The sequence below is a fragment of the Equus asinus genome, chromosome 2, assembly GCF_041296235.1.
Source record: "Equus asinus isolate D_3611 breed Donkey chromosome 2, EquAss-T2T_v2, whole genome shotgun sequence".
NCBI lineage: Eukaryota > Metazoa > Chordata > Mammalia > Perissodactyla > Equidae > Equus > Equus asinus.
In genome coordinates, this window is record NC_091791.1 from 60,441,833 (window position 1) to 60,454,925 (window position 13,093).

The 13,093-nt window shown below is 55.3% G+C and overlaps 2 protein-coding genes across 3 annotated transcripts in view; one reads left to right on the top strand and one right to left on the bottom strand.

Moving 5' to 3' along the window:
- Window positions 1-9,081, bottom strand: part of VSIR (V-set immunoregulatory receptor) — a 28,561-nt gene extending 19,480 nt beyond the window's left edge. The window contains exon 1 of the mRNA XM_014840292.3: window positions 8,795-9,081. Within this exon, the coding sequence (XP_014695778.3) occupies window positions 8,795-8,876 (82 nt within the window). The 5' untranslated portion in view covers window positions 8,877-9,081. The remainder of the gene's footprint in view (window positions 1-8,794) is intronic.
- LOC106830631 (cadherin-23) overlaps window positions 1-13,093 on the top strand; it is a 76,378-nt gene that overhangs the window by 26,767 nt on the left and 36,518 nt on the right. The window lies entirely within an intron of this gene.

Consider the following 13,093-nt stretch of genomic DNA (forward strand, 5'->3'; position numbering starts at 1 on the left):
AAAACCAGAAGAAGAAACAGAAATAGCACATATTGTGTGCTATGCTAAGCACTTTATGGGCATGTTTATCAACCCTATAAGGTAAGTGTTGCTTTTATTCCCATTTCATTATGAGGAAACTGAAGCATAGAGATGCTAAGCAACTCACTGAAGATCACACAGCAAATAAATGCTAGAGTCAGAATTCAACCCAGGCAATTAGACACTAAACTGAAAAAAAAAAAGGTTCAGAAACTGGCAGCCCACAGGCCACATCCAGCCTTCAGACACATTTTATTTGACCCTCAAAATATTTTACATTTTTTTTTGAGATGGCCAACATTTAAAAACCAGGAATTTGATATAAAAATTCTGACTTCTAGCTTCTCTTTGAAAATCAGAAGATTAACACTAGACCAGCTTTCCTACAAGGCAACCATCAGCTGGGGCTGAGTAGCAGCCTCCCCTTTAGACAGGGCACTGCTGTTCCAGTTGCCACAGTCCCCACTACTCCCTAATGTTTCCACCTGGCCTGCTTCACTCTCTCACCATATTTGCTTGGCCCTGTGGACATCTGAGTTTTTGACCCATGAGTGTGGCTCCTTGGGCTAGCCAGGGAGGGACTCCACTGCCCAAGCCTAACGTCCTACAGATATGACCCTCAGGCTCAGAGAGGAGAAGATCCACCCAGTAGAAGGTCCCCAGTAGAAGCCTGGAAGAGCAGGGACTAACCAAGTCTCCTCCTACTGCCAACCCATTAATCTTACCCCCTCAGCAGGCTCGGTGGAAGAGGAGCCCCAGACAACCCAACTGTGGCTCGGGCTCTGTCCATGCCAGCCTAGACTTCCCCTCCGCAGGCCTGTGTGGGGTGCATGTGGCCACAGAACCATGGCTGTGCCAGTAAATGGAAGTGGGGAGTAGCTAGGAAAAGGGATCTTTCAGGCATTCCCAGGAAGAACAAAAACCTACCCAAAGAGTGGACCCTGGAGTTATCTCTGCCCTGCACTCCCCTTCCCACAGAAGGCCATGTGGCAGTCCCACCAGCACCTCTCCCAGCTGGTGCCCTGTTTGCCCTTCTCCCAACGTCATCTCCAGCTTCAGAGCTACCCCAAGGCTGGGAGCAGAATCCAGATCCAGCAGCATTTGCACAAGCACACCCACCTTGGGGGCTTTCTGGAGGGCTGGCTGAGTAGAGTCCAGGGCTGCAGGTCTGGGGTGGGTGAGGGGAACAAGCAGAATAGAGGTGGAGGCAAATGCAAGAAGTGGAGCACAAAGCTGAGGTGGGTAGGGACTGCTAAATAGATAGAGGTGTGGATGGGGTGGGGCCAAGATGTGGGCAAGGTGGGGTAGGTGTCCATGTGAACAGGGAGGTGGGGCAGGGTGGGAGCAAGCAGCAGGGCCTCCAGTGGGGTACAGCCCAGGACCTCCAGGAGGGCATCAGGCCCACAGCCCTCAGGGTCCAAGCAATGGTGGGAAAGACCACAGAATTGCCTGGACAGCAGTGGGGAGGGGATTTTCAGCCCTAGAGGCAATTTCCTTGAAAACCCACAGGGGGACACAGTGAACTGGGGTTCAGAGACAGTGACAGGGAAGTGACTGCCAGTGGATGCTTCTCTGGATGACTCCTTCCCAGACTCCCCTTCCCTGAGGACGACTGTGTGCAGCCCAGACTCAACAGGGGATTGCTCAATCCCCATCACCCCACATGCCCCAGAAGGACCTCTTCCCCTTTTAGAAAAAGGAGAAGCCACACCGGGATTCAGGTTTGGGGGGTGGGGGAGAGTGTTCAGTTTCAGCAAAAGGATCAGATAGGAGTAGGCCAAGAGTCCTCAGGGTTTTGTCCTGGGGGGAGAGAGAACATCCCATTTGTCGTGTCTGAGACCCCAGCCAGGACAAGGCCCAGGGCAGCCTGTCCTTGAAAGGACACTCAAGGACACGGCATTGAGGAAAACAGCACACATGCCCCACGCCATCCACACCTGCGCACATGCACATTTGCTATCGGGGTATAGATAGCCTGGCTGGAATTACAATTATTTGGTGGGAGGATGTTGTTTATTGTTGGGAGCAGATCCTTTTGGACACCTGGGTCATTGTCAGAGAGTGGGGAGAGTGGGTGGGGAGGAAGGCCTCCGGCTCCACGGTGGCCAACAGCATGTAGAACAGGAAAATAACCCCAGTCCTGGGCCTTAGCCTGTGCCGAGGCAGGAACCATCCAGCCATTGTGCTGCTTTGGGGCCCACACCCCCATCCTGGCCCCCACCTGCCACTGGGGAAGGAGACAGAAGGACCTGGAGGAAGAATGCTGTGAACCTGGAAAATTCCAGGTCTCAGGACTAAAATCTTGGTCTGGGCAGTCAGACCCCTGGGCCCCAGTCCCCACTTAGCCATGCCCTTGCTGTTGCCCTGGGGCAGGTCCCATCTGTCTCTGGACCTCCCTTTCTTCATCTTATCTTGCTAGACTCCTCACATTCCTTGGCACCTTCCAGCTCTGAAACCCTATGGCAGGAGGGAAGGGCTGTCTCCTCAGGACAGAGGAGGGGGGCAAGAAATGAGCCACAAAGGTGATCCCGGGAGTTAACGAGCGCTTCATACGTATTCGGGCTTGCTGAGCACTTCATATTCATTTAATTCCCATAAGACCCCCTGACGTAGGTAGTATTATGCCCATTTTAAAAATGAGGAAATGGGTTGAGAGAAGTCAAGCAGCTTGCCCAAGGCCACACAGCCCTATATGGCTGAGCTGAGACCCTGGACACACCAGCACTGCAGACAGGAAGAGCTCCTCACTGGCCAGTGGGCAGAGCTACACCTCATCCTCCAGCTGCTTAGAGCGGGAACTGACCTTGAAGTGACTCTGCACTCTCCACGCAGCCATCCTTGCTCTGTCTCAGACTCAAACTGAAAACATCATTGTTTCATTCCACAAATATTTACCGAGGTCCTAACAGGAGCCAGGTCCAAGGCACAGAGGCTGTGGGGGTGCTGAGTTCCATAAGGGATGTCCACTCAAAACTGAGTCCTGCTTCTGCTGCTCTCTAGCTGTGGGACCCTCAGCCACAGTGGGGTCAGCCTCTTGTAAAAGCTTCAGTTCCAGCACAGGAAAGGAGTTCTTGTTTGGTTTCATCTCAAGAGGCTAGTTTTCATGACCTTTACCTCTTTCCACCCAGCAGGCGCCTCCTGAAACCCTGTGGGTATGCAGGGGATGGGTGTGTGTGGGCGTGGACAGGCCTGTGTATTTTCCCTGATGGGGCATGAGCTTAGCCTGCAGTTGCCAAGGCAACGCCCTAGCCTTTGGAGGTGTGTCCCCAGCTTGATTAGTCAGCTGGGAGGCCCCACCCAAACAGCTGAACTCTGTCCCACTGCTAGGGCCTGTAAATAAACAGTTACTGATGGCATGCTATTGCTGGCCCTGTGCTAGATGCAAAAGGCCAGGTTCTTACCCTCAGAGGGGGCCCCCAACAGACATGGACCTGGTCTCCAGCTCCCTTCCAGGCCCTGTCCCCCAGGATGGTCCATGGAGGTTATAGGGAAAGGCCAGGCTCCATCTTTATCAAGATGCAGAGTGTAGAGGGAAAGAGAGGCAAGGACCAATCAGGACTGAGTCTGCCATCACTGAGCTCCAGGAAGTACCCCGGGGTGAGGGGCTGAGGGCCTGAAGCCGGCAAGTCCACCCATGGGGCTCTGTGGCCAGCAAGGACAAAGGACATCTCAGATGTGTTTATTGATACCTACCCCCGCAGGAAGTGTCCATTCACATCGGAACAAGGAGTCCGGGAAGGGGAAGCCAGGCTCTATTGGAGGAAGCGACACTTCCAGTACCTTGAGAAAGCATCCATGCATCCAGGGCTGGAGGCTGCCAGCCAGCATGCCTCCCCAGGGAGGGCCCAGGCGCCTGGCCAGAGGCCCTGCCAGTGGATGCTTCTCTGGATGACTCCTTCCCAGACTCCCCTTCCCTGAGGACGACTGTGTGCAGCCCAGACTCAACACCCTGTGCTCTGAAGACTTCCTAAGCTTCAGGTACAAGTCTTTTTGTGCCCTCCCCTCAGTGCAGGAGGCTCAGTGGTAGTAGTAGTAGCTGGCACTTACTCTGTGCCAAGCCTCATCGTTATCACTTTTACATGGATTCACTTATTTAATCCTTCCTCCCTGTGAGGTAGGTACTATTATCATCTTCATCTTACAGGCGAGGAAACTGAAGCACAGAGAAGTTAAGTAACTTGCCCAGAGTCTCAAAAATAATAAGTGGTGGTGCCAGGATTTGAACTCAGGCAGTCTGGCCATATAGTAGGTCTGGAGGGTAGCGGTAGCCAGGGATTGCCTGGAGGCCCCACCTCCTTCCTGCAGATGGACAGATGGCCTGGCCAATGAGGGCTCAGCTTGCCTGGGCCCTTGCCAGTGAGGTTACAAGCTCCCTCTCCCTCTCTCCCTGTGGTTACTGGGATAGCTACTCGGCCCCAGCATAGAAGAGAACCCGGCTCCAGCTGCTGTATGTATTTGAACGCTGCATTTATTTGGGGAAGGCTACAGGGACTGGGAGAATTCAGGACTGTATGAAGTCCAGAGAGGCCCTCTGACCTTGCCCTGGCCTCTTAGGATGGGGAGCACTGCCCTCTCTCCCCTCCTCCCTGCCACCAGCTAACCCTCCCCACAGTGGTGGGTTGCCTCCGTGGTGAAGGAGAGGAGCTGACAGCATCTGCAACACAGGTAGTTTTCGTTTCACGGCATTAAATAACGTCGAATCACATGGAGGGAAGCATATTCCCTTTTCGATTCTTTCAGTCCTGATTACATCAAAGAGAAAGTCCCAGTTTGATGCCAGTATGTCTTCAAAACATCTCTTTCACTTGCTAAGCTCCCTTTTTTTTTTTCTTTGCAAGGGACAGTGGGTTTCATGCTCAGAGCCTCCCCCAGGCTATGGTTTCCCACTAGAATTTAATACCCTTATTTGGTTTTCCTATTATGTACTTTCATGATCTTGTTCTATTTACGGCAAGTGATACTGACTTTCCATTTATGGCAGTGATATAAAGTTTCCTTTTAAAATCTATTTACTTAAATAAGAGAATGAGTAGATTTAAAGAAAAAAATAAGTACATATGATAGGCAGATACTGCAGAAATCCCACAGATGAGGAGCCAGTGACCGTAGCTTGGGAAACACCATCATGGAACCACCCTTCAGAAGGGAGTGTCAGCCTCGCTGAGACCACGTCACCCAGCTGCCCAGGGCTCAAATAAAGGGGGAGCTGTGTTCATGGTCCAACAATGAGTGGACAGCAGGGGCCAGACTTGACCCCAGGTCTCCATGGGAAATAGGATCCTCTGTAAAAAGGTTAAGGACTGGGCTCGCTTGGTCAGTAGCAGAGCAGCTTCATTCCTGAATTATTGACAGGACCAATGGTAGCCATTGTCTTTCTCTGGGGATGGTCAGCCAGAGTAAATCGGCTGAATGAAAAGATCAGTTGCAAAAAAGACCCCACTGACTCGAGCAAATCCTGGGCCCAGCTTGCCTTGAAGTTGCAAAGTCCCCATCTCTGGGGAACCTTAAGAGGAGAATCTACAGGCACCCCCATGGACATTTCACACTGTGCCTACAGGTGCTACAGGTGGCTGGGCCCAACCTGTGTGTCCTTCAGACCTCCAGGATTCTAGGGAGTCCTGTCCCAGTGAAGCCAGCCAGTGTCTTCCCATGCCCTGGGCATTCTGCAGGCCCTGTAGGGAGCAAGGAGCTCAGATGGAGAACCAATGGCATGTGGCCTCCAAAAGCCAAGAAACAGCATTCACCAGGTGCAAGGCACTTGTCAAGTGTTTGTGACTGGCTCTTCACAGCAGCCCTCTCAGGGAAGTGCTATCGTCACCCCCATCAGAGAAATGAGGGAACTTGCTCACAGATGCTGAGTAACTTGCCCAAAGTCACAGAGCAGTAAATGGCCACCTTAGGATTTGAACATAGGTCCGACTGACTCCCAGAGCCAGACTGTGAAGTAACAGGGTCTTAGAGGAAGCCCTGGCATGCAGGGCACACAACTGCAGGTCCCTTGCTTCACCGCTCCCACACAGGGTGCCATCAGGAAGGCCTTGGGCGTGCCAGTGCTGCTGCTAAGGGGATCTGAGGGTCCACCGGAAGCTGCATTGCCAGTCCCCAGTTCACCTTCCCCTGGTGAGGCCACACTGTTCCTAGATGAATAGTTGGCCTAAAACCTGGGGCCTCAAGCTCAGTATGTGGGGCTTAGTCAATGCGGGTTGAAGGGGTCACTGCCAACAGACCAGATAGGCACCTTGCTCTTGTCTTTCCCTCAGTCTACTTGGGCCTAAGACCCCATATGTGTATGCATGTAGGCAGGTAGCCTCTTGCAGCTTCCCAGCAGTGTACCTCCAGCCTGGTCACCCTCTGCTCAGGAGGTCAGGCCCCAGCGGAGAACATTTGCCCAACTTGGGGGGAAACAGGAGCAACCAGCCCAGCTCAGCAAGGGACTCCCCAGTATCACTGGGGGCCCCTGGCATTGGGTAGATGCCCCCTCATGCCCCTGCGCTGGCCTCAAGGCCATTTCTCCCCACCCCAGGTTGTGGATTTCCTAAGAGCTGGACATTGATGTGTCACAGGCTTGCACCACTGGGTTACTCAATGAAGCCCTGCAGCCCTGTTTACCATGAAAGGCAAGATGAGGCCTCCCCTCCCTGGCCCCAGTGCACCTCGACGTGCTAGTCCCAGAGTTTGGGGCTCCTGGGTCAGCCTATGAGGACCTGGCAAGGACAATAACTTCTGCACGTCCTAGGAATGCCAATAGGGGAAGAAAAGGCTCTGCCACCCTTGGGGTCCCCTGGGTCCTGGCTCCCTAGGTGCCTCCCTCCACCCCTCTCACCCTGAGTCAGGCCCAGGAAAGGGCGTCTGCAACTTTTCCTGGGCTCCTGAGCACCCGAATCGCCACCTCCACCTCACCTTCCCAGGCATAAAGGCTTTGACCTTGAGCAGTCCTGCCCAAGGTGACCCAGCACCTCAGCAGGCTGCTGAGCAGGTCTTTCCAACTCACAGACCCTCCTGACCATGCCTGCGCCCAGGCCTCCTGTCTGTTATCTCCCTTCTTGCACATTGTACAAGTAGTAGGATGAATATTCATTAGCATGCCCATATTACAGTTAATACTGAGTCCCAGAGTAGTTCCGAACTCAGAAAATTCTCCTGGCTCCTTTCAGTGGAATGCTGCTTCAAGCTCTAATTATCTCCCTGAGCTGGGCCCAGGAAGAGAAGGAGTACCAAGCTGTTTGAGGAGTCAAGACCTCTGGGGGTGAAGGCTCCTGGCTATGTAGACACTACGGAGCAAGGGGCTCTGAGCCTCTCTGCTGCTGGCCACTCTGCAAGCTGGGTCCCTCGGCCCTAGTTCTCTAGAAGTGAGTTTCCCAAACTGGGGCTGCTGAACAGAGAGCAGCCCAGCCAGGGGAGGGCAGGGAGGGGTCAGAAAACAGAAAGGCCTCTCCAGTCACTGGGGGAGGATGGGCGGGGCAGGTGGTCTGTGGTGGGTGGGGTGCTGGCCTTCCTGCCTGCCACCATCCCCTGCTCCTTCTGGAAGCCAGGCCCTGCCATGAGCCACAGCCTTGGTACTGAGGCTGCCCCTGCCTTGGGCTTCATCCTGGGGAGCATCCAGGCCAGGGCTTAGGCAGCTCCATGGAGTATGGGCTCCCTCCTCATCAGAGGCCCAGGCCAGCCTCCCAGTGCTGAGATAATATGCTGCCTGCAGGTACCCCAGTTTGTTTCTGAGGTGTTTCCAGGTTCTCTCAGCCTCCTCCTCCTCTTGCTCTTACCCTGTCCTCCCCCTCCTTCTCCTGACCCACCCATTGGGTCCCTCTGCCAAGCTCCCCACCTCCCTCCTGCCTCCCTCCAACTCCCTCCATGACTCACACTTTCCCTGGGCCCTCCCCATAAAGTTTAGTTCCACGGGCTGCCTGCTGGCCCCCTCTTCCCTTGAGATCCAGCCACTTCAGTTCTGGGCAGGCAAGAACCAGGGCCAGGCTACGGGTCCCAAGACCTCTGCCCTCCCTCCAGGAGCCCCTGTGTCCTGGCCAGGAGACCACCTGGAACTGTGACAGTCTGGACTTTGGAAGAGGAAAGTGGCACCTCTCTGGGTAGGGCTCCTGTGTTTGAGCTGAGGAAACTGAGTCCAGAAGGATGCCCTAAGTTATCCAAGGACCCAGAAGGGGCTCAGGCCGAGCTGGGAAAGTTGGTGCATCCTTCCCCAGTGCCCGACAAGGGTCCCTGAGCTGCAGCTTTGCTAGGAAGCCAGGAGTCAGCTAACCACTCAACTCTCAGCCATCAGATCCTCAGGATAGGGACCAGATGGGCACCCAGGTCTGGGAGTAGACAAGTGCCCACACTGACCAGTGCCCACCAAGGCTCAACCAGGAATGCCACCAGAGTACAGGGCACTGGCTGAGAGTACCACACCCCCTGTGCTCTGAGAGATCCTGGAGCCCTGATGCAGGAGGGGCAGGGTGATGCCACAGGTGTCAGAAGCCAGTGGCATCTGCTGGAACACACCGGGGCTGTCCCCACCGTGTCTCTTTCCTTTCTGCCGAAGTTGCTCTGGGCTCTCTGGGCAGGGAAGGGTTGGACGAGCAGCTGTCAGAGCTTACAGATGTGCCCACTGCCCAGCCAGGGCACTTGGCAGAGACGCTTCTGCCCCCTACCAAGTGGTCCCCGCAGCCTCCCTGCCGCGGGGCGGGGGTCACGGCAGGCTGAGGGGGCGCCCGCAAATGGCCTCTCACTCCCCCACCCCGCCCGCTGTGCCCCCCAGGGCCCAGGCTCCCGCCGACCCTACCTCGGGAGGCAGCCAGGAAGAGAGCAAGGAGCACGGGCCCCCAGCGCCGGCCGCGGGCCTCCGGGAGCCAGGGGACGCCCATGTCGCCGTCGGGCGGAGCGGGGCGGCGGGCGCGCAGGGGACGCCTGTGCTCTGGGAGCGGGCGGGACGCGGCCGGCCGGGAAACCTCCGGGCTAGCGAGTGCCGAGCCGCGAGCGCCGCGGGCGCCGAGAGCACCCGCTCCGGGGCCCCGCAGCGCCCCCGGGGGGCCGTGGGGGGCACTGCCGCTCCGGAGCCCCGCGGGAGGGGCTTCCCTGCGGGCTCGCGCTGCGCCCCGCCCTCGGAAGGGGAGCCGGCGGGTGTCCCTGCGAGGCAGCTCCACCTGGTCGCCGTTTAAAGCCCTTTCTACTCTCCCCCATTCGTGCCTCGGGAGATTTAGTACTGTCGCACAGCCTGAGAAGTGTATCTGCGTCTAACTTAGCACAGTACTAATTATCATAGCTCTGCCCTCACCCCCAGCCTCTGAGTTGTCTGGAGCAGGACTTGTACCCACCGTCCTCTAGCCCAGCCCAGGGCCTGGCAGGAGGAAGGCATTCCCAATTATTGAAGGAAGAAAGGGGGGGAGTGAAATCTAACTTTTATAAAGAGCTAGGCAAGTTGGAGCAGGCTTGACGGCAGATTCCAGAGCCTGCAACACTCTTGTGCACATGCACACACACACACAGATGTGGCACAGGCACAGGAGGAGTACACAACAGATTTGGCACACCTCTACACTGGGACGCACGTGTGTGTGCAGCACCTGGTAGTGTCCCCCACAGAAAATCATCAGCGCTCCACTCCCCCAGGCCCCAGCTTCCCGTCCCACCGCCCGCCGTCTCTCACTCCCTGTGCCCTGGCTAGGCACAGAACGCTCTCGCACACCCCCACCTCTAGTCCTCTGCTCTTGCACCCCCACCCAGCTCTGGCACCGCTGACCCTGTCTCTCTCCTCTCCTCTCCTCTCCTCCAGATTCTTCGCATCTCTCAGAGCTTGACGCAAGTCCTTCCCCTTCACGAAACTCCCTGGACTTCCCCTGAGGTCCCCCTCCAGTCCTGACACTCCACAGTCCCTTCTGCCATCCCACCATCACACTGGGGTTAACAACCTGTTGACCTTCAGCTGGGCTCATCTGACCTCCTGAGCTAGACTATGAGCCTTTGGGGGGCAGGGCCCTCTCCTTGATGTTTCCGAGTCCCTGGCACAGAACTGGGCATGGAGAAGGTGTTTGTTCATCTAAATGAACAAACTGATGGATAAGTGATTTCCTAAATGGAGGATTGGAGGTGACAGTGGCTAGGGCCAGTGACGGGGGACAGAGAGGACACAGCCATTGTACCCAGTTTACCTCAGCGTGGCTGAAGCTTCCAGGGGCTTTGTTGGCCCATTAAGGGTCTTGAGCTCACAGGTGACCGCCAAGCTGAAAGACAGAGGACAGCCAGAGTCCACCTGGGTCAGGAATCAGAGTAACAGAACTGAAAGGTAGCCAGAAATTCTCGGTGCCCTATAGGTGGCCTGATCCAAGTCAGAGGCTCTCTGAGAGCTCTCAGCCCTCACTCCTGGGGCAGGGAAGGCTACAACAGAGAAAGGGTGGGCGTCAAGCTGTTACTAGATAATCTTGTGGAGGGCCAGTCACCCTGGAACCAAGGAAGCCCCTGGGATGGGAGCCCCAGAGACTGCCAAGACATAACCCGGGTCCTTGGTCATGATCCTGACCTTGTGATCCCACTTTGGGAGACAGCCCAAGGGCCTTCCTGCTGGCAAAATGTGAGCTCTTCCAGCTAGAGAAAGCACAAAAGCAACTGAAATCGGGTGGGTACTGGGCCCTCTTCCCACCCTGGCCATCCTCCAGCAGAGGTGAGGTGGGGTCACTCAAGGATGAACCCTGGAGCCCCTCCCTACCTCTCCCCCTCTTCCTGCCTGGCTTTGCCCAGAACACCTTTGAAAACAGACTCTCTCTGCCCCAGGCCTGGAAGGTGGGTGAGGAGAGCCTGGGAATAGGGGGAAGGAAGCAACTGCCCTGCCAACCCCGTTCTCAGAGGGTATAACACCTAAGCCGGGCCCAGTGCCGCTGCCCTCCACTTCCTTCCTCCCCACCACTGCGCCTCCTGGGTTTGCATCAAGGTGAGACACAGAGGCATTGCCCAAGGGGTGGGCATGGGCCAGAAACCTCAAGCACTGTTTCCTCAATGCCAGGGCAGGAAGGGCTCAGCTGAGAGGGCCTTTAGGGCACTGACTTCCTCACTCCAGAGCCAGAGGGGGTCAGACCCACCTTCCTCTCACATGCTCAGGCCTGGGCCCAGAGAGAAGGGGCTCCATGGGGCAGCTCCTTTAGAACCTGCCCCACCCCCCAGCCCCTGCAGCCTGCACTATGGTTAACCCACTTCTAGGAGTCTAGAAAAGTGGAAGATGTTGGCACCGCCACCCCCATGCATGAGGCTGGAATCAGCCCATTTCCTGCAAGGTGGCACTCTTGTGCTCTTGCTGGCAGAGGGGCCTCAGGAGGGCTCCGGACTGGGCTCCTCACTGGGGCAAGCACTCACAGCTGCACCCAGGGCCACGCTGAGCCATAAAATGAACACAGGGGCCTTCTTGACAATCGTCTTTTCTCAAACATCTGGGGCCCCCACCACTATTTTTAATGAAAACTAAAACACATTTTGGAGAAGACTGTAAAATCCATATGAGCTTATGAAGATGGTACAAAAGATTACAAAGCTGCTTCATTCGTGAGACAAACACTTCAGGCTATTCCCCAGACTCAGTGCAAGCTCCTTCTCCACTCTGGAGGAAGAGTTTGAGAAATGTCAAACTAATGCATTTTCCCTCTCTGTGTGATTATTTTAATAAAGATGTATTGAGACTCTAAGACCCAAAGGAGTGCCTCCCTGATGGGGGGCGTTTAGTCCACGTAACTGATGACAGCAGACAGAAGCCCAGAAGGTCTGAGCCAGAAAGGACTTTAGAGATCAAGGCAGGGCCTTTGTTAACACACAGAAAAGCTCCAGAGAGATGTGGCATGCCCAAGGTCACAAAGCTCCATCTCCAGCCTGTCAACCCTACCTGCTTTGGGAGCAGTTTCCACCACCACCCAACCCCCAGATCCAGAGCTACAGCTCAGAAGACTCATCGCCTCTTCAGCGACAATGACAGTCTTCTTGGTTCCAGGTCTCCTGTCCATCCGTCCATCCTTGCACAGGTGGCTCTAGAGCCACCCAGGCCCAAGGAGGAAGATGTACAAAACTTGTCTACCTCCAGCTTTTGGCACCACCTGCTTTCTGTTCTCTGCCCCCAACAATGGCCTAGTCACATTCTCTCTACTCAGGCATCTTTGCAGTGGTCATAATCTTATTTTTTGTTAGTCACTAATTATGGTTCATATGAGTCAGGGTTCTGGCAAGAAACAGATGGCACACTCAGAAAGGGCTCAACTGGGCGCGGCGGGGGGACCAAGCACACGGCCATCAGGTAGAACAGACGTGCCTCTCGGCGCCTTCCCGGGCGGAGGAGCCTGGCTGCCACGGGGGCCCTCTCTTCTGGCACTGTGGGGTAGGAGGAGGTGGTCCTCCCTTTACAGACAGTATTCTGCAGGGCAGCCAAGGGTGAGGTGATATATAGAAACCTCCGACGGCAGCTACTCGTCACCTTTGAACACATATTTTCATGGAGCTCAGGAAGGAGAGATGAGAGGGCTTTAACTTTGTCGGTGGTGAAAAAATAGCCAAGAATGTGCCTGAGGCTTGTCAGGGCACTGTTGACCGCCTCTTAGGAAGCAGTGTCAGTGACCGTGCCTGACACTAGGGCATCTTGTTCACGTTTTATTGAAGATTTTATCCTCTAGACACTTTGGGAGCATCATGTATCGGGCTCTGTTCTTGGGACTGGAGAAATAGCAGAGAAAACCCTGCACTTGTGCAGGTCTAATTCTACTCGGGGAGGCGATCAATAAAAAACGGAAAATATGTATCAGGTAGTGCTGACAGTGAAGCTGTGTCAAGGTTTAGAGGGCGGGGTTGGGAAGTTCTTTCAGGAGGTAACATTTGAGCAGAGCTTTGAAGACAGTGGAGGAATCCGTGTGACCATCTGGGAAGAGCGTCTAAAGGGCATGCTGTCCAGAGATGGAAGTGTGCCTGGCGAGTTTGAGGCTCAGCAAGGCCGGTATGAGTGGAGAGGGCGTGGGGAGCAAGGCAGTGGGAGATGAGGTAGGGAGGTACTAGGGGCCTTGAAGGCCATCATAGAAACTTGGGGTTTACTCTGTGTGTGATGGGAAGCCTTTGAAGG